At 41.8% G+C, this 25,774-nt stretch overlaps 1 protein-coding gene across 4 annotated transcripts in view; it reads right to left on the bottom strand.

Moving 5' to 3' along the window:
* Positions 1 to 626: 626 nt before the first annotated feature.
* aff4 (AF4/FMR2 family, member 4) overlaps positions 627 to 25,774 on the bottom strand; it is a 35,222-nt gene continuing 10,074 nt past the window's right edge. For 2 of the 4 annotated variants that reach the window (XM_079566258.1, XM_079566257.1), the window contains 22 exons: positions 16,595 to 16,724; positions 11,304 to 11,845; positions 10,836 to 11,100; positions 10,449 to 10,487; positions 10,245 to 10,334; positions 9,358 to 9,385; positions 9,223 to 9,277; positions 8,749 to 8,838; positions 8,502 to 8,646; positions 7,001 to 7,268; positions 6,427 to 6,888; positions 6,059 to 6,210; positions 5,886 to 5,971; positions 4,961 to 5,195; positions 3,734 to 3,831; positions 3,400 to 3,463; positions 3,171 to 3,307; positions 2,948 to 3,019; positions 2,206 to 2,299; positions 2,059 to 2,102; positions 1,663 to 1,883; positions 627 to 900 (listed from right to left, as the gene is read on the bottom strand). In XM_079566258.1, the coding sequence (XP_079422384.1) occupies positions 773 to 900; positions 1,663 to 1,883; positions 2,059 to 2,102; positions 2,206 to 2,299; positions 2,948 to 3,019; positions 3,171 to 3,307; positions 3,400 to 3,463; positions 3,734 to 3,831; positions 4,961 to 5,195; positions 5,886 to 5,971; positions 6,059 to 6,210; positions 6,427 to 6,888; positions 7,001 to 7,268; positions 8,502 to 8,646; positions 8,749 to 8,838; positions 9,223 to 9,277; positions 9,358 to 9,385; positions 10,245 to 10,334; positions 10,449 to 10,487; positions 10,836 to 11,100; positions 11,304 to 11,845; positions 16,595 to 16,720 (3,441 nt within the window). In that variant the 5' untranslated portion in view covers positions 16,721 to 16,724 and the 3' untranslated portion in view covers positions 627 to 772. Of the gene's footprint in view, positions 901 to 1,662; positions 1,884 to 2,058; positions 2,103 to 2,205; positions 2,300 to 2,947; positions 3,020 to 3,170; positions 3,308 to 3,399; positions 3,464 to 3,733; positions 3,832 to 4,960; positions 5,196 to 5,885; positions 5,972 to 6,058; positions 6,211 to 6,426; positions 6,889 to 7,000; positions 7,269 to 8,501; positions 8,647 to 8,748; positions 8,839 to 9,222; positions 9,278 to 9,357; positions 9,386 to 10,244; positions 10,335 to 10,448; positions 10,488 to 10,835; positions 11,101 to 11,303; positions 11,846 to 16,594; positions 16,725 to 24,621; positions 25,048 to 25,774 lie in introns of those variants that run through there. The other 2 variants (XM_079566255.1, XM_079566256.1) reach the window with 2 other exon arrangements.

The following is a 25,774-nucleotide window of genomic DNA, read 5'->3' as shown; positions in this document are numbered from 1 at the left end:
GAATAAAATTGAAAAAAAAAATCCCAATTCCTCCAAAATATCTTAATGCCACAATAGACGTAACGTGGTGTTTGATGAAGCTTCAATAAGTGTAGATACCAAGTCTCCCCCGTGTGGTGCTCGAAGGTGTTAAGGAATTAAATAAGATTCTAAATAAGTTGCTCAGTTTTGGCAAAGCTGGTGAAGCGAATGGACACAGTGCTGAGATATGTTCTTTTGGAGAAGGAAAGACTCAAATAAATGAGCCCTACAGTACTCTTTATACGTTACAGTTAAGTCCAAATGCATTTTTCTTTTTTGTTTTTCCTTTAGACAACAATGATGGGGGAAAAAACAAACAGCTTAAGGGGTACACACATCAGATTGTGAATTTGTCATGACCAAGAGACAGGAGATCTGTGCAAAAATAGTGCTCAACAATGTGCTTTTTGAAATCGGGAATATGTGCAAAAAACCTGGCAACAATCGTCAACAATGAAAGAAGTTCTTTTAAGCCGAATACATGTCTCTTCTCACTGAAAATATACGAATGGTTTCTGGCACCGTTCTTCATGTGGAAATGAACACAAAATCAAAAATCGTCAATTGTATCGCGATGTCTCTGGTTCTATTGCCGTGCCAAAAATCTTGCCAGGGTGCGAGTGAATGATTTTGGACTTGACTGTATCGCTGATTGGTTTGTCTGAGAGATATGGTTGCTTGGCTTGCTTTAGTGGAGAGGCGGTGGGGGTGGAGGAGGGAGCGAGGAGAGGGGGGCGGGGAAAGTCCAGTTTTAGGGAATGAGTTTGGCGTCGAGCCGCAGCCAGTGCAGGCCCTGCCGCGTGTAGCGCACCAGTTCGGTCATGCTGCTGGTGTTGAAGATGAGGGGGCCCATCACTTTGTCCAGTTCGAAGAAGAACTCTGTGGAGAGCGGAGACAGAGGCAAGGGGGGGAGGGGCTTGAGGTTAAGAACGTCGAGGGAGTTTGGAAGATCTGGAGATTTGAAAACCTCTCAACCCCCGTCTGAACCGAGCACATTTTCTCCAGTTTTTTTTTTTTGTTGCATTATCCAAATCTAAAAGCTTTTTGGAAAACGGTGTCAAAATGGCGACGAAAATGAGACAAAAATGAGGATGAAAAAGCCACAAAAAAGCAGGGACAAGAAAGTGTCAAAGATTAAACAAAAAAAAAGCCACAAAGGAGCAACAGAAAAGTGATGAAAAAGTGCCAGCAATGTGTGATGACATGCAACAAAAAAGCCACCAAAGAGCAACAAAAGAGCAACAGAAAAGTGACAAAACAGTGACAAAAAAATGACAAAAATGTGTCGAAAAGTGTTACTAACATGCAACATAAAAGCCACAAACAGGCAACAAAAGAGTAAGAGAAAAGTGACAAAAAGGCAACACAAAACCGATGAAAAAAAAAGGTAAAAAAAAGTGACGAAAACGCAACAACGTGAGGAAAAAGATCCTTCTCGATCAGTTCTGTAGGTCTTAGCTTTCAAATGAGACATTACTCTGGCTTAAAGGCTGTGACCTATAAGATTTGGGTGACGCTAGACTGGAGAAAATGTACTTTGTTCAGGCGGGGGTTAGGAGGCTTTAAAAAGTGCCCATACTAACTCCTCCCTATTACGGCAACAGTTACCTCTAGTGTTATCACGTTTGCGACTCTTCGTACCTTTCTGCTCCTTGGCCAGTTGCTCGGCCTGGTCCCACACCTCAGTGGCGTACAGGAAGTTCGAGGTGACCTGGACGTAGCTCGCTGCCATCTGGTGGATCCGCTGAGGGATCGTGACGGAGGAACTGCCGCTGCTGCTGCTGCTCACGGACGAGTACCCGCTGGCCGTGCTGCCGGGGGAGAGCTTCGGAGAGACCGGAGAGGGCATGCCCGCCGCTTTACTGTGAGAGGGGGGGGGAGACGCAGTGAGTGATGCGAGTTTACTTTCCATTGATGTGTATCTCATATAACCGATATTTCAAAATGTCTTTTTTCTAATTTGCCTTCTTCAGAGATTGGCGTATCAGTAACTAAATCGCACGCACACAAGAGAAGCATGATTCAAGGATGACTTACTTCCCCATTCCAGGAGAGGGCGCCTGGGTGTTACTCAGTGAGTTCTGTCAAGGGAACAACACATCCACAGGTCACACAGAGAAACAAACCAACAAACCGGTTAATCATTGGCTGTATTTGACAGAAGAAGAAAAAAAAAAGTGTCACCTTTAAGTGTTCTGTGAGTGTTTTGGAGTATTTGAGCGCACTGTCTTTTCTCAGTTTGAATAACCGTAGGTAGAGGAGAGACTGGCATCGAAGGCTGGAGGCAGAGAAAAGTATCGAGATCAGCTCAAAGCAGCGGTAAGAGTGAAAATGAACAATGAAAGTATAGTTTTACTTTTTTTCTGCCTAAATTGGTCATAAAATGCGGTCTGATCTTATCTTTATTAAAATCAGATATCTGATATCACCCAAACATTTACATTTTATCATATTTTAAATGGCCACAACATGAAAAGATTCACAGGACAGCGTGGAATAAGTAAGTGAACCAAGGAATCTCGCTGAACCGCAGAAGTTTTTCTAAAGAGATGGTCCAAGATTCATCCTGATCGTCGTCTAATCTGCACCTACAGGAAACATCTCGATTAAGTTATTGCTGCCAAAAAAAGCAGCTATTGAATGCAAAGGTTCACTTACTTATTCCTCGCTGTCCTGTGAATGTTTACATGTTATGGCCATTAAAAACATGGTAACATGTAATTGTTTGGATGGCGTGAGTTAAAGCAGACACTGTTTATTAATTCTTGTGATTTTAATAAAGATCAGACCATATTTTATGACCAGTGTAGGCAGAAATGAGAGAAATTCACATACAGTTTCCTCCCACTGTACATGCGTATCATTTCTCTTCCATATGCTTGTAATGCTGTACCTTATTGGTGCACAAGCCAACAACCCGACTCACCAATGCACTGCTAGCCTCTTGTCGGCTGAAGTAGCGTCTGGGGCCATGTAGCTTTTTAACTTCATAGTGTATCTGTGGGTAGAGAGGAGAAGGTTTGGGATTATTTATGGAGGAAAGAAAAAAACGAAAAGAAAAAGGCTTCGGGACATAGCAGCAGATGATGTAACCGCTGTGTTTTTTTTTTGCTGCGATCGTAAAAAAAAAAAAAGAAATGTGCCCGTACTTGATGAGCTCCACGGTCTCGGCGTACATGGGGAAGGGGGATTTGGCCTCCTGAGCGCTCTTCTCCAGAGCATTGCCACATTCGATAAAAGACACCACCGCGTCCAAGTAGTACACCGCCTTCTCGAACCGGTCCAGCTACGGGAAAAGACAAAGTACGTGCGGTGAAATAAAGCTGAGAGGGATGGATGCACCGTGTGTGTTGGACGGAAAAATATGATTGCTTTTACCAGTGCATCTGCGTTGTGTTTGAGTTTCTTGGCCTCTTGTAAGTAGTGATCAGCAGAATGGACCCTGTGCGAAAAAAAGGTAAGAATAATTATACTATAAAAACAGGTTTGGAGGCTAACATGGAGATTTTATGGAGATTTTGTTGGCCTCAGGAAAACTACGGTGCACGAAACCAAACATGATTCTGCCTGTATCCAATAAGAAAAGTGCTATTTTTTGAAATGCCAAATCATATTTTAAACTGCTAGCTCTGTGTATGAAAGGTAACCCCACGTTGCCCTCTTCTCTGCTCCTTCTCACCCCGTTAAAGAGGTTCTTCTGTGCCGCTCTTACCTGTCTTCGAACACCAGCTTGGAGCGCGTGTTTTTGGAGCTATCGGAGGGGAGCGGGGGCACGGCCAGCTGGTTATCGCCACCTTTGGAGGACTTATCCTGCGGAGACGGAAAACGAGAGGGACAGAGTTTTAGGGGAAGAAGGGGCCTGGCGTCTGACGTGACAGATAAAACCGGGAAGGAGGCGGAGGAGTCTGGAGGGAGAGATATTTTTTTTTTTTTTGTGCTGGATGGAAACTGGACATCAACAGTACAGACGTAGGCAGACAGCTTTTATTCTCTACAACCAACATAAGAATCGATTTTCTACAGGGATATGGCCGAGTATGTTGATGTCATTTGGATTTTACAGACATTATTGTGCCAGACGGAACATGGAGATCAACAATGTTAGCAGACTCAGGCGGCCATGTTTATGCTTCAAAAGTGCAAATCTACTATGTGCCACAGTATGTTTTGAAAACTCCACTCAAACACAACAAATAAACTAAACTAAAAAACATGAGATGACCGCTTTTATGAAAACTTCCACAGTTTACACAAAGTCAACTTCTTTAATAAGTGTCGGCAAATACATTGTTTTTGCATCTTGAAAACACACAGTATAGTTTTCGGGCAAATTATTGACAGTAAAAACCAAGCAAGTAATTTCATGTATGTGATTTATTTAGAGGTTTTCTCTTCAGTCCCTCCATCAGGAAGGAGACTGTGGAGCCTCGATCTGTGCCACGTCCAACTGACTGAAAAACATCACAACAGGCTGTCAGGAAGCTGATCTCTTCCCTCTGCTGCCCCCTAATGTGCACAAATATATATATTGATATTGGTTAAACTATTACTTTACCAAGGGTTTGAAAGTAATGCAGTTTTCTTTCTCTGCATGTGCTTTACATGTTGCAGACTTGACAAAGCTCGCTGAACTAAACTAAGCATGTTTGTGGAGCCTCTCAGTCATCCAGGAATTCTCCATCTAGCTTCATTACGATGAACTGTGCATTAGCTACATGCAAAGTACTGACTTTGCCATTTCGCACAAAGACAACGGTGTTCCCCCACAGCGCCTCGTTTGCCTGACTAAAGTAAACTGTTCCTGTTTATGACTCAAGCTCCCCAAGAGAAACAAAAGGCACAGATGCTCAACATGATGAAACATTGCCACACTATCCCCGAGGCTTGGCATGCACTCACGCCAAAGTAAAATTACTGCATTAGCGGCACTCGTACTAACCTTGCCGTCCCGTGCGCTCCGCCCCTTGTCCTCTCCTTTGCGGTGTTTGGAGGCGGAACCGGTCTTGTTGCCGTGGCCGCCCTCTTTGCCGCTGCCCGTCCCGCTGGAGAGCGAGGTCGAGGACTGGCTCACGGTCCTCTTTCGGCTCGGGTGCTCCGCTTTGGGCGTCCGCTGCGGCCCGGACAGAGACGGAGACGGGACGGGCTCCTCTTTCTTCTCCAGCAGCCTCCGGGAGCTGGCGGGACACGCAAAGTTAGGGCCAAAAAAATGGTTGATTGATGATGTCATAAATTAGTCCAAGGAACACGATGCTGAACCAAACCAGGGGAACTTTGTTTTACTACATATGTCTCTACAAGAGCTTTTTTTTGTTTGTTTTTTTCATTTAAGAGGAAGCTGTCGATTCTAAAGCTCCCGCATATTTATCACATTGACTGCACTGCAATTAAAACGATTTAGCTCTGCCCATGACCTAAAGGTCCTCCCATTTTCCTTCAAAACAAGGGCTTGAGTGTTGCCTTCTCCAGTGGTACATGACGCATTTGACAAACCACCAGCGTCAGACGGCAAACGTCACTACAGATATAACCACTCATTAACTTCATGGCAGCTTAGAAAAATAAAACAACGGCAAAAAAATACGTTTTACTAATTCTGAACCTCAACTTGCTTCATGCAGTAGTGAAATTGTTTTGGAATCAATTATGACAATACGTTCTTTTAAAGGACTGTTTTTGGCCCATGTTTTTAAGACAGAACAGTTCAGAGTGAGAGGGGGAGGCAATATTATGTTGGAAAGTAATGTCACAACCTGTACCCAGGATAAGATCATATCCGAAAATGTCAAACTAGGGACAACTAACTTAGATCTTGTTGTGTTACCTTTGTTCTGGTTAAATAGCTAATAAGAACAAGTTGTGCTTACTCTTCACTACTGCCCTTGTGATGAGAGGCCGGCTTGTCCTCCGGTTTCCGCCTTTTACTGACTGGTTTAGTGCCATCTTCTTCCGTCTGAAATCCGACCATAAAAGCCAAAGTTATAAGACTTATTCTACACATATACACATATTTCAATTCATTGTTGGGAGTTCCTGTTACCTTGTGTTTCCTTTTGCCTTTGCTGGAGGTCTTCTCCGAGCCGTGCCGACTGATGTCTTTTGTGTCCCGTTCCAGGCCGTCTTCTCGCTCTACCTTTATGTCCGCGGGCTCCTTGTACGGCCGTCCCGGGATTCGCGACAACAAACTCAAATCTGTGGAGAATCAGTGATGACAGTTTGATGCTTCCTTCTATACGTTTGTCCATTCATCAATCGAGCAGCAACAAATTACTTAAATAGTTAACTAATCACGAGGACCACTTGATTGGGAATATTTCTAAATCATTTATATAATCCAATATGTAATGCAGCTGCCCTATATAACAGTTTCTGACATTTTTAGTGTGTTGATGCTGAAAACATACTGACCTATCTTGACCAGTAGGACCTGCTGCTGGGACGTCCGGGACGGGTACCTCTCCTCCGGGTCACTGAGGGGCGACAGCAGCTCCTTGTCCTCCATGGGAGAAAACACGCAGACCGGCGTCCTGATGCTCTCCGTGTATTTGGGCGTCTGGGACGAAGACGGGATGCTCTCATTTTCCTCAGAGTCCGAGGAGGAAGAGTCTGTTTTTCGGGGCTTTTTCACAGGTGCTTTAGGTTTGGGCTTTTTCTCCGCAGTGCTGGACGCGGTGGGTCTGGGAGAAGCTTTCGGTTCCTTTTTGATGCTGGGTTTTCGGGAGCCTTTAGTAGCTGCTTTGGGCCGTAAGGGGACCCCGGGAGTAGGCTCGCTTTCTACTCTTAAACCTCCTTTGGGTTCTTCCACCACCGGGGGTTTTTCAGACTTCTTAGGTTGCTTCTTTCCAGTGACTTTCCGACTGTTTGTTCCACCTAACACATGCAACATGCCACGGGTAAAAAGAAAATGGAGAAGTTGATATTGAGGTAATATTTACAAACATCTTGCAACATATACAAGTCAATCCATCAATAACATCGTTACCTTCACTCTGTGCTGGGGATTTCTGCCTGCCCCTGCCCCCCTCAGCTCCCTTCTGTGGTGCCCGGGACTCCCTGCTCGGCGTCGGGGCAGACGAGTCTTTGGAGCTGCCCCCCTGGCTGCTGTAGTTCCGTCCCGAACTGGTGTCCCTACCCTCCTTCTTGCACTTTGTGGGAGCATTGTTAGTGTCCACAGGAGAGGCTGGGGAGCACTGCTTGGTCTTCTTGAACCAGTTGTCCAGCTGCCACTTGTTTGCTCCTTGTTGTTCAGGCTGAGACAAGACAGAAGGAGTTACGAGAAGAAAAAAAAGGCAAACGAAAAGTGAGCAGCCAGTACTAATGTATTGAGATGTTTTTCCTTAAAGAGTAACTAACCCCCAAATCTACTTTTAGTGTTGTCTACATGTCTCGGGCACAATATTTATATATAACTAACTGTCTTTGTGCCCAAAAAGCACCTCTATGTTAAAACATCTACAGCACTTGAATATCACGGCTGCCGTGTGTGGTTGGCTCGAAAGATGTTATTTTGTCACCAGAAAATGTGATGTTAGTCAGCTCTGCTACTCTGCCCCTCCCACACACGGCCTTGGCCCCGCCTCCAGTGAGGGGGGCGGGCTTTTTACCTTCCAGGGAATGCTTGTTAGTATTTTCGCATTTCTCCACTGCTTTTGCAGTAACTTTCTTTGATACAGGCACTGTCACTGCTGGAGTTTGGGCTCTTTACATCAGAAATGTGTTTTATTGGGGAGAACTGGCTCTTGGGCACAGATAGTAATGATCCTGCAGAAAAATGTTCATTTGAAGACACTGCTTTTATGTGACATGTTTTCTGCACTTGTAATACATATAATCACGTCCCTATACCTCACACATTCTCTGCTGAGGACACCGAGATACATTTCACATGCTTATGTGGACTACAGCAAAAAGTCTGCATCTAAAATAGATCGGTAAATTCTGTCAGGACACAGTTACGTTCACTCCCTCAGCTGTGACGCTAACACTGCTCTAGCTCAATGCTAAGCAGCTAGCTTTGTAAATGACTGTGGAATCAACCTAATTTAATAACCCAGCACCTCAAAGCAGTCTCAGGCACATGGCCGCTGTGCGCCGCGATGCCTCTCTTGTGTGTAGAGACAGCTGTAGAGTTGTCCCAGTGGAATATGTCGCTAAACAAGTTAGCTCGCTGTCAAACTCCATGCGAAAGATGAGCTAACATAAGCAACAGGTTTCTTTGTTAAGTACTTAATTAGAAGTACTTTTCTGCTTGTTTTCATATAACTAATAATATGAAACTACCTCAAATGTTTCCTGGTAATTGATATTCGGTTAAGGTTTAAGCATGACTATTACCATGACACAAATTAGGTATATGTCGATGCAGTTACCATGTTATTATACTTTTCGGTGTCATTCCAATTTCATTCTGTCACCATGCCAATACTGTGCAGAAAACTAACCCCTGAATGTAGTAAAAAAGAACAGCTAGATCCTTATTGTACCTCTGGTGAAGCAGGTCGCGGTTGTTCGTTGGCCTCGCTGTCTGTGCTGCTGCTCTCGCTCTCGCTGTCTGAACCAGAGCTGGTCTCGGAGCCGCTGTGACTGCTCGAGTCATCCCTCGACGGCCCCGTCACCTCACTGTTATTGCTGGAAACAAGAACAAGGCATCAGCCAAAGCTACGGTGCAGAATGATAGGTCTTGTAAAGTGGGCTACTGTAAGCGTGAACCGGTTCATCTCGAAATCCTACCTTGCTGATGTGTTCCTCGAAGCATTTTTCCCCGATTCCTCCACATCACTGTCCTCACTGCTGCTGAGTCTCAGGTCCTCTTCCAACGGCCTGAAACAAGATCGTCACATGTTGAACGCTCTGGGCAGGTCATCCTTTATTCAAATTGGGCGGGTTCCCCAGAGCTTTGTCTGGCGAGCCATGCGTTTTGCCCAAGATGTATCCGACTATGTGTCCAATTTGGTAAACAAATAACTAACCAAACACGATATTAACAGTACGTGTACGTCAACTGACACCGGCCGGAATCAAGCATTTGGATTGAGAATGAAGTATGGAGCAGGGAAATGAGGCGTAACGCAAAACTCCATAATTGCTTTACATACGTTTTCTTAGCACGCATTCAAATCAATGTGGTCGTAGATCCAGTGGCTTTGACGTCAGATAAATTTGTATATCTGCATGGATAAAACCACAAAATGTACAAAGACTTACGTTGGTTCTTCAGAGGCTTTGGACTGATGGCTACTAGAGCTTTTGGAGGAACGCTCTGAAATGGAACACAGGAATTTTTTTTAATTACTTTTCTGTATCTTATTTAACAATATATCATTATTCAAATGTACTCACTGGGACCACTTGGGTATGGGTGAGAATCCTAAACATAAAAGAAACAACAGTTAATGTCATACATTTGGTTTTTTGACTTGAATTCTATCCAAGAAGGGAGATTAATCTCTGAGGCTTTTTGGTCACTTTTTCATGAATGTGAGGAAAAAGTGATGAAAAAGTGACAATACAATTATGATAAAGTGACAAAAAAGTGATTATAAAGTGCCATAAAATGGATGAAAAAGTGATTAAAAAAGTGACAAAAACGGATGAAAAAAAGTGATAAAAAAAAGTGTCAAAAAATGGATGAAAATGTGACCAAAAAGTGATTAAGGAGTGACAAAAAAGTGATGACAAAGTGACGAAAAAATGAGGAAATAGTGATAAAAAATTGATGAAAAATTGATGAAAAATTGATTTTAAAAAATGAAGAAAAATGTATGAAAAATGTATGAAAAATGTATGAAAAATTGATTAAAAAATGAAGAATAATGTATGAAAAATGTATGAAAAAGGGATGATAAAGTGACGAAAAAACAAGGAAGAATTTGACAAAAATGCGGCAATAATGCGTGGAAAAAGATCCTTCTAGATCAGTTTTGTAGGTCTTAGCTTTCAAATGAGGCTGTAAACTATAAGCTACTTGGTTAAGGCGGGGGTTAAGAAAAGGTTGTTTGACATAATCCAAAAATATGAAACCTGGTCATGCTTTACTAAGGATTATTTCTCAAACCTGCAGCAATAATCTAATGAGTAAAAGTCCTTCTAATTGTTTTGGAATAATGTGACCACTTTGATACCATTGGGAGAAAATAATATGTCATAATCCGTCCACAATGGGCACGAACACAACGGGGCTAAAAGTACATCCCTTAATCTAGTCTGACTGAAAAAACGTCACTGACCTTTCCTATGGGGAAAGGAAATTTTGATGGCTCGGTTTTGCATGGCGTGTGGATGGCCGTCAACGGGGGAGGCCACGACTGAGTCATTTCCTGGAAAAAAAACAAAATGCAGACGATTCAAATTTTTTTATCACGATGGTGGAAAATGACGCGACACACAATAATGCTATAGCTAATAATATCCGTAAGTTATTATTAACGCACCTTCAGAATCTCATCCACACAGTTGGGGTCACTGGAACCCTGCACAAGACGGACAGATCGTTTAGTGTAAGAAGTAAAAATGCTTTGACAATCCTCTTTGTAGATGTTAATCTGCTTTTCATTTATCAAATTACAACTGTGCTTAAAAAAAAAAAGTGAAAAAGAGACAATATTTTGAATTAAAGATAGGGCAAGTAGGATTTAAAAAAAAAGGAGATTTGAAGTAAATACATATGTTCAAGTTTGGCTGATCCTAAGGCTAAAATAGCAGACCGTAAACATAAATATTTGTAGAATAAATCACCAAGTGCACAAGCTCAAATGATTTGCTCTACTTGTACTATTTCTCTACTTGTAATTATGAAAATATGGAAAAGGCACACCCACCCTTACCTCCACGGGCTGCGACGGGATCTTGAGTTTGGACAGTGCCGCCTTGCCGTTGGACTTCATCTCTCCCATGGTGCTGCTTTGGGGGGGCGCTGTGCTGTAGCTCTCGGCTGGGTGGGAGCTCTTGGCCTCGGCCGTCTCCTGTCCGTCCATGGGCCTCACGTACGCCGTGGGCTTCTGGATGGGCATGGACCCCGGCTTGGACAAGTGCGACAAGGGGAAGGACTGGCTCGAGTGCTGCCCGCTGGGGAAGGTGTGGACCCTGGAAAAATGAAAATGAAGTAATAATGCTTTAAGTGCTTTACAATTCCCAACTTCAAATAGTGTATGTAGTGTGAACATTTGCAAAAGCAACATGTGTTTGTAATACTTCATTATGTTCATTCGCTTGCCCACAATAGTTCATGGCAAGCTGTTTTTCAATGGAAATTTGACTTGGGAACAATTGAATCCTGGCATGCTCACCTGGACGGAGAGTCCCAGTTGGCCTCCCTGTCCCGTGGAGACTTGGGCCTGTAGCGGTCCTTGCTGTGGTGCTGCTCTGTGGATATGGAGCTCCTACTTGAAGAACTTAAACTCCCTTTAGCGGGACTCGACGTGTGCGTTTTCGAATGTTCAGACGCGCTACTGTGCTTGCTGGATTTCTTCTCCCGCACTTCCGCGCCGTGTCTTTGGCTACTACTGCTGCTGCTACTGCCGCTATTGCCGCTCCGCTGGCCGCTGTGCCCGCCCGGCAGTCCTGAGCGTTTCTGAGATTGGGAGGAAGAGCCGACAACAGCGGGCCCGACTGGAGTCCATTTGCCCTGGCCGCCGCTGCCGCCTGTCCCGGTGCCGCCGCGCTGGTCCGGCCCGAAAAGGCCCGATCCGGACTTGTCCTCGGAGGAAGACGAACTGTTGGAGGCTTTGGAGAGTTTGGGGATAGTATCTGCGCCGATGGGTTCTTTCATCTCGTCGTAGTTGCCAAGCATGCTCTGGATACGGCTCGAAAGTTTGTCCTCTTTGCTCGACTGTGAAGACAAAGACAATGAGTTAGACTTGTACGGACCATTGTTTTATATATAACACGACGTAAAGACTATACACGAGAGGCAAATGCTCGTGGCGATCCTTACAATCCTATGCTGAAAGATATTGCATTACAGTAAGGAGAAAAAAAAATCCATTAACTTCCTGGTTTAACATTTCATAATCAAGAACAAAAGCCAAAAATAGAAGAGATGTGTTACAAAACGACTTTTTAATGTCAACATGACAAACTTGAATTTCTTGTTGGGCAATCTCTGGACAGTTCCAATTATCCAGAGGGTTGTATGGACACATTTTATGAGATTAATTCATGCCTGATGGAAGGATTTTTGAAGGAATATACTACTATGGAAGAGATTATGGAAAAACACTGCCTTACCAAAAAAAAGTCATCGCACACAAAAAAAAAGAAAAAATAAAGTTCACACTCTGATCCTTTGTTGGAGCGCCTTTGAGCTTTGATTACCGCAGAAGCAGTCACTGTGGCATCGTTAGAGATCTGGTTAAGATCTGGACTCTGTGGCGGCCAATTCATGTGTGAAAATGAACCACTCTCACAATGTGAGCCCACTGAACCCTGGCATTGTCATGCAGGAATCGGGGAAGAAATACATTGATAGAATAAACTGGTCATTCAGGAAGCTCAGGGTGTTGGCTGATCTCAGTCATTAGTTGCTGAATCCTGACCTTCCTACACGGTTTTGTCAGATGTGTGACTTAAGCATCATTGAACCCCACGGAGACCGGGTGTTCAGTCGTTTGGCAGAGAGTGTTTGAATGGAAAATGCTGAATTTAAAAATAATGCTCAAACTGGAGGTTCTGATTCATTCGCGATCAATCATTCGGCCTTGACCCCTTCTCCATCCTCCCCTCAGAGCTGTATCAGTCATTGCAAACGGTCAGTCATTCGGGACACGGTTGTGAAGTTAGTAAATGACCAAGAACAGAGCAAAGTATCCAGTTTCGGTCTTAAAGGAAACACAAACATGTTTCTGTGGGAGGAATGTGACTGGTCACTTCAGAGCACACCCCCGGCTCCTGTTTGTTGGCACTGGCCCGCACACATGGAGATTCACATGTGATTTTAAAGGGTAGGGTTACAAGGGTTTTAACATGGTGAACGTGTCCATAGCCATGCACAAATGGCAAAAATAAGATCTACCTGTGATATGAGGAACAGATGAGTAACGTTGGTGGATATTTTTAGTTTTATACTTTTTAGGGGTTTTGCCTACCTGATATTTTCAATTACAAACAAATCTTAATGTCACAATTGGCCAAAGTTTATAACATTTCACAACTGTCGGGGAGAGCAACTGTCTTTGGTAATGTAAGCAACAACTAGCCTGCTAGCTCACAATGCTAAAATGCTTTATAATTAGATGCACATTGCAGAGGTATTGCCAGCTTTTACAATGAACAAAAAGTCATAACTATTTTTATTCCACTACTTGAATAAAAAGGTACAGGGTCTTGAACCAAGCTTGAATGCAAAAACCCGAGCAAATTCTACTGAAGTTTGCAATCCCTGTTTCAAAGGCATGCTAATTCTTGAAACTAACTAGTAACAACTAAAAAACATGACCCCTTTAGCACTTAATGACAAAACCAGACGCAAACGTCTTCATTTCTGTGAGGAATGGATGACAGCAGAAAACCATTGATCATTTTGCCCACATCTGCTGCTCTATTCAAACATGGGAGTGGCTCTGATTGTTGCGCTGATACTGCGAGTATGAGCCGCGCCTGGCCAGAGGAGATATAAAGACTTCCAACACTTCCTTGGCCCATATTAAAAGTCCTCCTGGCCCTGTGTGTGTGTGTGTGTATGAGGCCACAGCTGCATCCAACGCAAACAGCCAGCTTCTACTCAGCGAAGCATGACGGCAGAGAAAATGTCAAAACGAGTGCTTACATAAGATTCCGACAGGAGCAGAATAAGGGAAGATACAGTGGAGGGAGGATGATACCATGATGATACAGAAGTTTTTAAAAAGTTACTTAAAAATAACTTTAGTCCACGTGTGTACGCTTTGACAGCTTTTGTGGGACATGCCTGGATTTGGAGTCATACGGAAACAAAATGTCCTCTACAAACCTTTATTTAAAAAGGGACTATACAGAGTTTAAAAATGTTAAAACTATGTATTTTCCTCCCGCTACATGTTCCAGCAATGTCCTAATGTGTAGAATGAGCTCAGACCTGTTCACTACAACTGCCTCTAAAATCCTGCACTGTCACTCAAAAAGTAGTTACTTCGGGTCTGAAATGCCGTCATGCAGAAGCTTAATATAGAAGCTGCAGTTACACGCAAGACCTGAGGTGGCAGTAATGAGTATAAAACTACCACCTTTATCTAGCCCCTTTAAACATATGCAAATATAAAATCAACAAGGGATACACTGATCCGATACCTGAAAAAATACGATATTGGGTATCGGCTACTATAATCTGATAATGAACCAATACCAGTTTAGAGTCTCACCATGTTAAAAAACACAATTTCCACAACTAAATCTAAGTGAATATGGGTATGCTATATGTGAAGCTTAGAACCTGGAGAATTCAATCGATGTCAGTTTTAACCTCCGCAAACGTATTTTTGATAGACGCGCAAAATTCTGCGGCTAGCAACAATATGCTAAAGCTAGCGGCTGCATGTAAAAGCTAAAAGCAACCAACCAAGGGTGGATTGTATTGTGTTTGTATGTTACTTTATGAAATGCTGTAAAAGAATAACTGATCCATTATTGTCATGCACAAGTTGTAATGATGGTCAGATCAATTTATGTGAGTTGTTGTGAGCTGGTCATATATTTAGCGTAGAAAAGTCTATTCAGTTTATTAATAGATTGATAACATAATTGATAACATCTTGTTTGCAATCAATAAACTAAATGTAGTTTATTTATCTCACAATGGAGAAAAGAGGACCAACTTTTTCACTCACACATTACTTTGCATTGGTAGTATTGGCAGCAAAAGAGCTGGATCAGTAAATTTCTACTTTAGACCCTTTCTGAAATGTGTTTATTTAAAAAAATATATATATATTTCATACTCTTCTTCTCTCATATGTTATTGGTTTTGAATAGGTTTAAAAAGTCCATTGTTAAGGATTTGATGTGAAATCTCGTTACATTTGCAAGAGGATTAGCTGGTGGTGATGTGCTTACAATGGCTATCCAAGTTAATTTGTGTTTTGTGTGTCGGTAGTTTAACAGTAGCTTTAAACATTAGACATTTTACTTTGCAAGTTTCTAAAGCATGCATTCATTCTAAACTAGTTATTGTTAGCTTTAGCCTGTGCAAATATCCTTAGTCAAATGTGCATGTTGAAAGCCGTGTGCACCAAACAGGACAACAACCCGCTATTCAACAGAAAACAATGATGTGCTTGTTCAATTAGTCAATGTTAAAATAACCAGTGCTTGTTGTGAGGAAAGCCAAGTTAAGTAAGGGCCAGGGGGACAAAACCCCAACTGTCTTTTACTGTCAACACAAGCACCATCTTGAATAAAGTGGTCTTTTAACTGACACGCGCACCTGACACAACAAAGAAACTGAACAGCTTTGAGTAGTAGTAGTACGAGTAGGAGTAGTAGTAGTAGTAGCAGCTCCACTCTTGGATACACATGCTGTTACAACATGTGCAGGACATCTCATAAAAAAAACATAAAATAAAACACCAGCCTTGTTATAATCCTTTACACTAAGGATGTACAAACGGAGGGATTTCCAACACTGTGGCTCTTTTCCATATGAACAGCAATGCCATGAAAACAAAAAAGCCTATTGTTTTGGATGTAATCTGTTTTTAACCTTTCACTTTGTTGTGGGCCAAAACACAGGGCAGCCCTCCTCCTCCTCCTCCTCCTCCTCCTCCTCCTCCTCCTCCTCGCGACCTGTCAGGACGCATTCCTGGTGGCTGCTTTGATGGAGACTGGCTGGTGCGGCTGAAGGGAAAAGGAGCCACTTACTGCTGCTCGAATCTAGTTAGTGGCAAAGATTAGCCCAGTGCAGAGAACTCCAATCCTCTTTACCATTATACCCAAGCTGGTCGGGAGATAGAAGGGCTGGCACTGGCCTAGATTTAAAGCAGGTATCTATGAAGCCACAGGGAGGAGAAAGAGGGCAGGAGAAACGGCAGGAGGCCATTTCATTCTGACTGAGGCTGATTAAGATGGTATTAATGTCTCTGAGGGAAACATCTTAAGCTTTATCATAGGGTTGTTTTCAAAAATACTTTCGATAAAAGATTATAAAATAAAAGACGCGGCTTATAAAATCAACAAGGCACCGGTATTGGCTTGCACTTCGGGGATACTTTTATTAATAAAATCTTACCCTTGCTTCTTTGTTTGTAACCAATTTGGATAAAATGAAGTGTGAAGATTTCGATACATGAAGAAAATTGGTCACAATGGACTGCTTTGAGCAAGAATGAATGTAAAACAAAGACCATACTATAAAAGCAAATATTAACAGTCTGATATACAGGAGAGGTGCATCTCACTGCTCAAGTCAAAAACAATCGGCCCAAATTTACCAAAATGATTCCCAATTTCCAAATGCATTACGAAAATCTTTCCAAGTCTGTGTAAATCCAAAGGCTGGCCTGATCAATACGCTCAGGTGCAGCTCTCACTTCCTGACAGAGTCACAGTTCTACAGAAGTGACTCATCCATCGCGCGTCATAAAGATGTTAAAGCAAGGTGGAAACCTACCACTTTGTATGGTTCGGGAAAGAGAGGGGAGTTGGCGGGGAAGGCCTCTCCTCCGCCCTGCTGGATTTCTTGATTTCTCCTTTCACGTTCTTTCATTCGGAGCACATTCCGATCCTCACGGTTCATGTTGCTAAAAAGAACACACACAAACAAACAAATAGTATCAGTGAAATAAGTAGGTTACTGTTTAGAAGATCTAGTTCATGTATGTGTACTATTTGTGAATGTGCTGCAAAAAGCAACTCCGCCATTGTGCAGTTCCATTTCTACATTCTAGTTTGTATTTAATATGAAATCATCTTAACTAGAGGTCAACCGATATATCTGCCGATATGTTTGGGGATTTTACAAGAGCAGCTATCGGCTGATCTAGCGTTTTTGCATTGGAAAGAGCGAAAGTTACAGGTTTGTTGAATACAAGTTTCACCAAGTCTCCATCAATATGTACAAGCTGAATGTCATTCTGAAGCCCAGAACCTGGAGAATTTAATCACAGTTAGTTTTAACCTCCGCAATTGTATTTTTGATCGCTGTGCAAAATGTTGCGGCTAACAACAGTATGCTAATGCCATCGGCAGCATGCTAATGCTAACGGCAGTTAATCAACGCTGGGACAGAAACTGATCGAAACACCTAAAGCAATAAAATAAAATCGGCCACTGCTGGAGTGGCCAAGTATGTTTGTTTTTACAGGATTACAGACCAGATATTTGGAAAAATCTGCCAAAAATATCAGTCAAAAATATCGCTGAGCATCTCTGCATCGGCCAATAAAAATCCCCCAAAATTGGCATCAGCCTTTAAAAAAAACACCCTAATCTTAACTAGCATCTTTGTTAAGCTATTTTCTTCAAACTTGTTCTTGTTAGTGTTGATTTTGTAACTTCATACCATATCGTACAGGGTTATACCAGTGTAATTTTTTTGGCACCGGTGTAAATTGTAATACCGCTGTAGATATAATTAGCATACTACACAGCAGCATAAACATGACTTCAGGGGCTGGTGTTTAAAAACTAGAATTAAATTCATGAAGCCACTAGCATTCCTAAGCATGGCGCTAAAAACAACACAATCACCATATAAATCGCTATATAAAAGTGGTTGAAAGCTAGTAATGTCCATTTCATATTTTAATCTCGACAATGCTGCAGAGTCAAACTACTAATTCTAATCCATTTGTCCTTGACCGTTTAGTGACCTCTCCGTTCAAGGGAATCAAGCTTCATCCACAGCATCGCACTTTTAATCTTTCTCACCATAGCAAAACAACAAGCCAAGTCACTTCACTTCCTGGCCGGATTTAAAAGCTAAAAAACTTGAGAGACAGGACACTGGCGTCCATACATCATAAACATAGGCTTTATAGGGATGACCTGTGGAGAAAGTAGCCTGTAATAAGCTTAGCCAGGCCTGGTCTAGACACAGCAGTGGCCGTTCGGAGCAAATAATCTGCTGCAGATGGCCAGGGAAAATCTGCTGAGAGCGAAACAACTCAAGCACTTCTATTGTGTGTAAATCTGCCCGCGTTCTCTGGGAATTATTAAAAGTATTAGTACATCGCAAGTCAGCACCGCAAGTGGTTCTCTATACGGTAAAATGGAATTATGCTAAATCATTGGCCATTCTTGTCCATACTCGGTTCACCAGTGACCCCTGAGACCAAAACACTTGCCTTGTATTCCAGATGAAGAATATCATTACCATTTGTACTTACACTCCCTAATAATGAGTCACAATAACTACAAATTACAATGTTATGAGTAAATTTAATGGATAACAGCTAATTTTTCATATAATTTTGCTGGTACAATGCTTTTTAGGGCCACGATTTACCAGCGTTCTCAACCTGTGGCCTACTTCAGCCAAGTTACATAAAATTATCTTTATCTTCTAGTAAAACCTGCATTATAAAACAGGGGACAACATTCCCTTGTGTCTCCGCTGACACTAAAAAGTCCAAACGCCGTGTACAATATGTCCCAAAACACTGTACAGTGTTTAGACTTGGCCGTTTTGAAGATCTGTAGTCTGACACAGTGGTCAGGTTTCCTTCCTGTTTTGCTATTGTGGCTGACCAGAATATGTACAACAGAAACATGCTCTACCTCACATAGCCTTCCCCTAATACTAACATGTTGTAAAGGCCTAATGGATGTTTGTTCTGCACTTACGCGGCCAGTTTTCATCAACAAAATTGCTCCGAACTGAATTGGTCTTGTTTACCATTTTCTTCATTGTTCTCTGCACCTGCTTTATAGTAAGGATTATGTGTCGCTCCAGGTCATATCCATACTCAACTGTGTACCTGCTGTTTTATCTGACTTTTGCTAAACCACCAGCACTGTGTTGCTTCGTTTTGTGAGTACATGGATATTTGGATACTTTGTAAATTTAGAGTTTAACTTTTGACTCACTACATTTCCTTCTAGCAGTACTAAGTAACTTGTTTACCTTATTAAATCCTTTCCGTACGCCCTCTGGCCAGAGACACCCCCTGGTGTCTGGCAGCTTTTCCTGCTCTGACCCGGAGGCCCCAATACACACTAATAGAATCATGAAGAAGAAGTTAACAGGCTAACGGGCAAAGCTAACTGCGGGCTAGCGTCACAAACAGTAGTTACGGCCAAGTTTGAGTGAAAAAAATCATCTCTATTGTGCAATAGGATGTACAATATCCCTCTCTCTCTTTGTCTTTTCTGTCAGCGTAGTATTTACTCTCACGGACAATTAATGACAAAAAAAAAAACACAACATGCTACGACACCTGCAGTGGCACTTACTTAGTACTGCTTTAATCAAAGTTTCATGTTCAATGGCAAACATGATTAAGATTGTATCAATTTAAGCAAAATATTTTATATTTCTGTATTTGAAGAACAAAAGCATGAAATGTAATGAAATTGCTTCGAGTTAGGGCTACACAATATATTGCAAAAGTATAATATTGCAACATTAGGTGATGCAATCTCTGTATTGAAGAAGCCACACTATATCACAGTCACTAAAGTCTTCCATCTGACAGAGCAAAAGATCTGTGTTACTACCACATTTTATAAATGTGCAAAAGTATTTTTTTTTCCCAATATAGCCAGTTTTGACACAATTTACAGATATTTCAATCGAATGGAGCAACATATCAAGGTTGAAACAGCTGTATCGCATATCACAAACTGTATCAATATCGTGCAACTCAAAAAAACACACCATGTTTCCCTATTCATTCTGAAAGTTGCTTTTTAAGTGAGTGACATTGGAATTCTAAGCTGCTGTGCTTATTTGCAATGCACGTGTTAGTGCACACATACCAAACTATTTTCTCTTAATCTGTGTTTATGAAAAGCAGCTCGCGGCGCGTCACCTGTGTCCTCTGGTTGTAACTCCTGCCAAGATCAGCGCTGACTGAGAGCGTGTTGACAGAGGGCGATTAGGCAGCTCCCACTGGCTGCCCCCTCGAGTCTAAACAACACATGACTAGCTACGCACCTTTTTCTCCCATTATCACCCAATTAGCCTTTCACAGCTCGGCTCAAAACACCACTTCACACCGTTCACTCACTCAAGGCTAATTCAATTACATTTGTAATTAAAGCCACACTACGTAGTACTACATCCAATAAATAGATTTAAATACGTTTGCCTCATTAACCATGACTTTATTGGGTGAAAAACACCACAAAAAACGTGCCTTTACGATGAGTGGGCTTGCGACTTTACTGGAATCTAACTTGAAATGTTACACAGTGTGGCTTTAAAAAAAAAAAAAAAACTTTATTTTTCTTCAGACATTTAAATGGGTCTACTATGTCAACACCACGTTGGCAAAAATACGATCTACAGGTTTTGTCCTTGGTTCACAGAGCGGCCAAGGTCAGAACAGCTGCGATGTCTTTGAACTCACCATTCACACATGATTAGAGCATTGATGTAGAAAGGACAACAATGTGAGGACTTTTCTCCGTCAGCATAATTTTGGCCACTTGTACAGGAGAAATATAGCTTCTAACGCGTCAGATCAACGGCTTAACTGGAGCACGAGGCAATGAGTTTGAAACTATGCATCATCACGATTTACCACTTCTGAAACTAAATCTGCTTTGGCTGCTCTATTTCCTTCCTTTGCATAGTAACCGTTTATGTCTTCTTTTTTTTTTTGTTTAAAGGCCAAATGCCCTTCCTGGAGGCACACAACTCAAACTAGTGACAAGCTATTTAAATGTTCAATAACAACTCCAGATTAGGGCTGCACTATATGAGCAAACCGCTAAACTGTTTTACTAAACCATTTCCACACAGTTGGTTCAAAAACATGTATTAAAACAAAATCCTGCATAATTGTGCTAAAACAGAGCTAAAAAAAATGAATCTGGATAAAAACAAAGCTAAAATTAAACTAAATTAAGAAAATCTCAAATTATACCTCAACAAAAAAGACAGTACAACTTTGAGAGAAATGAAGTTATGTAAACATGGACACTTCCCTGTTGTCAGTGAATGCCATGTGAAGCTAAATGAGCGGTGACGTGCACAAACGCAGCAGTTATAGAGACTTTTGTGACATGGACACAACGTGAACAGCCGCCTCAGGCATAAGGCCCATTGTAAACACTGCTCTGGTTCATTCAGCTCTAATCGACTTAATTTGTGGGTTTTATTAGTCGAATGAGAGGATACACCATGTATACAGCGCGACCGCACTCTGAAAGATCATTAGTGAGGCTGAGCTATTGACTCGCGTGTTACTGGTAAAGGACATTCTAATGGGAAACTAATGGGAAAGGCTAGCTACCTGTTTAGCCAAATCAATATAAAACACTTAAACTTATTAAGTGTCTTGCGGCGTGACAGTGTGTCCTTCAGTCTCACACTGCTCTGTATCTTTAATCTAAATAAGGCTTTTCGAATACTCTGCTGTAAAAATATCAACACCAAAGCAAGTTATTTGAACCACTGCATAAGTTTGCAAACTTAGATTTTAATATTAAGAATTATATTTCTATTGATAGTTTTATTTTTTTCAATCAATTGAAGCAATGTTCATGTGTCACACTGCAGGAGATTTTGGAAGAACATAAAGAAAACCACATGAAGATATCTTGAAATCAACAATTGTTTCAAAACTACAAACCTTTAGGACAGAGCAAGGTCAGGCCCCAGGGCCAAATCCGGCCCTCCAGCATAGAAGCTCTGGCCCTCAAGATGATTTTAAGCAATAACTTTACACAAATCAGATATCAAAGGCTTAAGACCCTGCTGTACCGATTTTCTCCAGTTTGGCTTTACCCAAATCTAAAAACTTGAAAAAAGTGTCAATATAGCAACGAAAACGAGGATGAAAACGAAACAAAAATGTCACAATTAAGAAACAAAAGACCAACAAAAACGTGACGAAAATGTGGTGAAACCAAGACAAAAAAGCAACGGCCCTCCACCAAGCAAACTTGCCTACCCCTGCTTTAGGATGACAACAAGTTGGCGTAACACATCAAGCACCCATATATTCCTCAAAAATGCAGCTCATAGACATCTTCTGAATGTTCTTAAAGGGATATTTCAGGATTTTTGACATAGGGCCTCATTTCCTAGTTATCCAGAGTGTTGTTGATATGTTTTTTTAATTCACGCAGTCCTTATATTTGAAGAGTTTAGTGGTGCTAGGCTAGTGCTAGGCAAGTGCATGTCTATGGTAACTAGTAGAATGCATTAAAAACCTCTTCAAAATCATGGGGTCGTCCTCCAAACGTTGCCATGTCTTATTTGTAGAAAGCTAAGTTGTGAATTCCACATGTAGTAATGCCGGCCGCAGGTAAACAAACTACTGTAGATCCGGTAACCTAGCAGATCACTCCGCCGCTGTGTAGCTTACAACCAGGAAGCTGATGCTACTCAAATATAAGTTCTTTTAAATGCAAAATTGTTATATTGAAAAACTGATTCAGTCGACACAGACATTTATATCGGTAGTCTGGTGTTGTAAGTGATTTGCCTCAGGTGCACTGTGCTTGGGTCGGACTGTTTTTAATGCAGGCTACTAGTTACCATAGACATGCACTAGCCTGGCACTAGCCTAGCACCACTAAACTCTTCAAATTAAAGGACTGCATGAAATTAAAAAATATATATCTCCAGAAATCAACAACACTCTATAAGATAACTAGTAATTTAGGCCCCATGTCAAAAACCCTAAAATATCCCTTTAATAGTAAAGAAACCACTAAAATTGAATGTGTTCTTTGCGTAGCATGTCTGTGGAAAATTCCAACACTATACTGTTACTGTATAGAACTCAATACAATAAGTTTACACAGTTGCAATCCAAACGCCAAATGTATGTGTTTTGAAATTTCACTTCCTTGACAGACACGATAATTTTTTTGCGTGTTACCAAACTAGCAACTCATTTATCGGCCTGAGACGCAGTTTAAGGTGTCCAAGATAAAACTGTGTTGCAAACTACACCACACAGACGCTCTGCTGAAACCTATTTGCCAATTATGTAACATTTCTGATAACAACGTGCCCCAAAACAAAGATTTCACTGACGCTGCAAACTTTGTACTCCAAGAGATATAAATTATGACACAGTAAAACAGTGGTAGTTGTGGTTTTTTTTGTAGAAACATTTTTTATTATTATTTATTTGTAGCTTTTAATACCCCACTCAGAGAAGCATTTCCTGTTGCAACATGAATGGGATGTCCCGGTTGTAGTAACTATTATGATCTGTTTATAGCTGCTAAATACCCAACAGGGATTTTTCGCTTGGAAAATCACTGCCATTTGGGAAGCCCGGTTCTTTTGTTGTTTTGTCACCAACTGCAATTATTTAGCCACAAAGATGAGTTATAACTTGATAAACTCTGTTCAAAGAGATGCAGACTTTGGGGACTTACCAGCTATTAGTGGTACTTTTACACTAATCGAGACACTTTTGTTTATTTAAGCATTCAAAGTTTCATAAAACGTTGGCTCAATTAGGTCTGGTAACAACTGGCATAATATATAACAAGGTGTTTCCATTTTCTTGGAATCCACATTTTTTTTAACTAATAAGTGAGAAGTCATGGGCTGCCCTGTTTACACAATTAAAACAAAGGCAAAACAAGACCATCCACTTGAGCTAATGACTCCTGCAGCTATACAGATGTTTGTTAGCTCAGTGGGCTAGGTTTGTTATCATTGTAGCACAACATGCTAACGTTCCTCTGCCTTCAAACGCAACATGTAAAGTGCTAGCTGACCCCTAAAATGACAATATCCAAGTAGGCAAGCACGAGTCTTTGTTTCATCCAAAGACTCAGTTCTTTAAAATATTACATTCTCCCCACCAGCAAAGACGTGACGAAACAGGACTAAGACCTGACAGCAGAACAGACCAGGGCATGTATGTTTAAAACATGACTTCAGCCAAAAAGTAGAGAGTTGACCTAAAGAGCTTAGGAACTCTAAAACCATACTGTAGGTTGCAGATGCCTGGGGGGGCTGGCGGGGCAGTTCAAACTTTTCTCTACTCTGGAATTGTAACTTACAAGCAAAGGTTAGTCATGCTAGTCATTGTGCAATTGGAATAAGGGAAAGACTAGTGTCCAACGCCAAAATTACAAACTTGCTTAACCCAAACATTTCATCCTGCATGAAACGTTTCTTTCTTCCAACATTGCATTAAGCTGCTAGTAGTGAGATGTTGGACTTTAGTGGAAATGTATAAGATTTAGATACATCTTTGAGTGATTGATTAAGACAAGGAAACTGTCTTCCAAGTAGCCTCCAATTATTGACCCCCTTTATCAAGCCTCTGCTAAAAAAGGCCAAAGTCCGTGTCCCCAAACTAATCATCTCATCTGGGTCTGACTTTTACAAACACAACCAGTCAGCGTCTAGTAAAAATGTGACGGTCTGATGGCTATCTCAGAAAACATGGCACCCAAGTCAAGTCAGCAAGAACATCCAGGATTAACTAAAAACAAAGTTCCCTAAGCTATCAAAATAATGTGTAAAGTAGAATTACTGAACCAGCTGTGACTTACCCTGACTGAGAGGCCATGGCCTCAACCACTCAAACATTTGAAGCAGGGAGGGAGGTAGTTTCTCAGATGATCTTTTAAGCATTGACAAGTTTCCCAGTCATCACAGTCCGCGTGAAATACCGGCGCACGTTCTGACAATGGACGTTTTGTGACAGCCCTTGAAATGATTCAAGTTTTGAAAAAAGAGAAAAAGAATTGCAACAGCCCCACTTGATTCGAAGGTACAGTGTATTTCCTTGGAGTACTGACAAATCTGACTTAGGGAGGGGAGGTGACTGCAAGTTCTTGGGACGTACCAAGTCGGCGGAGAGCGGGGGATGCAAAGGCCTGGGGGAGAAACACAAGCGGAGTGGGCTTTTTGAATGCAAAACCTGGCGAAAACGGGTGCACGGGGGGAGGGTATTGTTTCAGTTTGCAAATGTTTAAGAAGTGATGTGATTAAGGCCGTGTTTCCAAATGCTTAGGAACTCGGTTTCTATGAGTTGAAATGTTAATGGGCTTTAAAAACTGTTAGTGAGACTGAACTGCTGAAGTGTGTGTTGTCAACCCACAGTAGGTCTGCAAAAACAATGGCGTGCCTTTATCTGTGTTTGTTTGTGGTACCCATCTTCTTTTGTTTTTTCACTTCTTTTATTCATGTTCTTTTAATGTATCACTATCCTACTAGTCTTTTTTTTTTTTTTATAAAGATTGCTTTTTATCGGGCTATTGTGTATTGAGTGAACAAATTTTCCACATGAATCATTAAAGTACATCTCGAACTCTTCCAGAAACTCTCAGAAGGCCGGACTGAATGCGTGTTATGACAAACCCCCCTGCGCTCTGACATGGGCCGCTCCGCCTTGCCCCATAAAAGGACATGTTATTTTACACCACAGCGCCTCTCCGCCATGTGACATCACCGCCCAGAGGCTGGAGAGGCCAATGAGAGCGCGGCTTTCCGTCAACACGGCCGCCCCTCCCTCCTTCCCCCGCTGTGGCCCGGAGCAGCAGGGTGAAGAGCTGGGAAACGCTGGTGCCGCTTCTTAAAGGGGCAGTACCGCGGGTTGCCGTCAGCTGTGGACACTGTGATGATGACACATGTTAGGAATATGTTTTCAGCAGCCTGGATGAGTCACAAAAAAGACGCAACAAAAGCATCACAGTGTTTACT

The sequence above is a fragment of the Gobius niger genome (assembly GCF_951799975.1).
Source record: "Gobius niger genome assembly, chromosome: 11".
In the NCBI taxonomy this organism is placed as follows: domain Eukaryota; kingdom Metazoa; phylum Chordata; class Actinopteri; order Gobiiformes; family Gobiidae; genus Gobius; species Gobius niger.
This window is presented reverse-complemented; position numbering and strand designations above follow the sequence as displayed.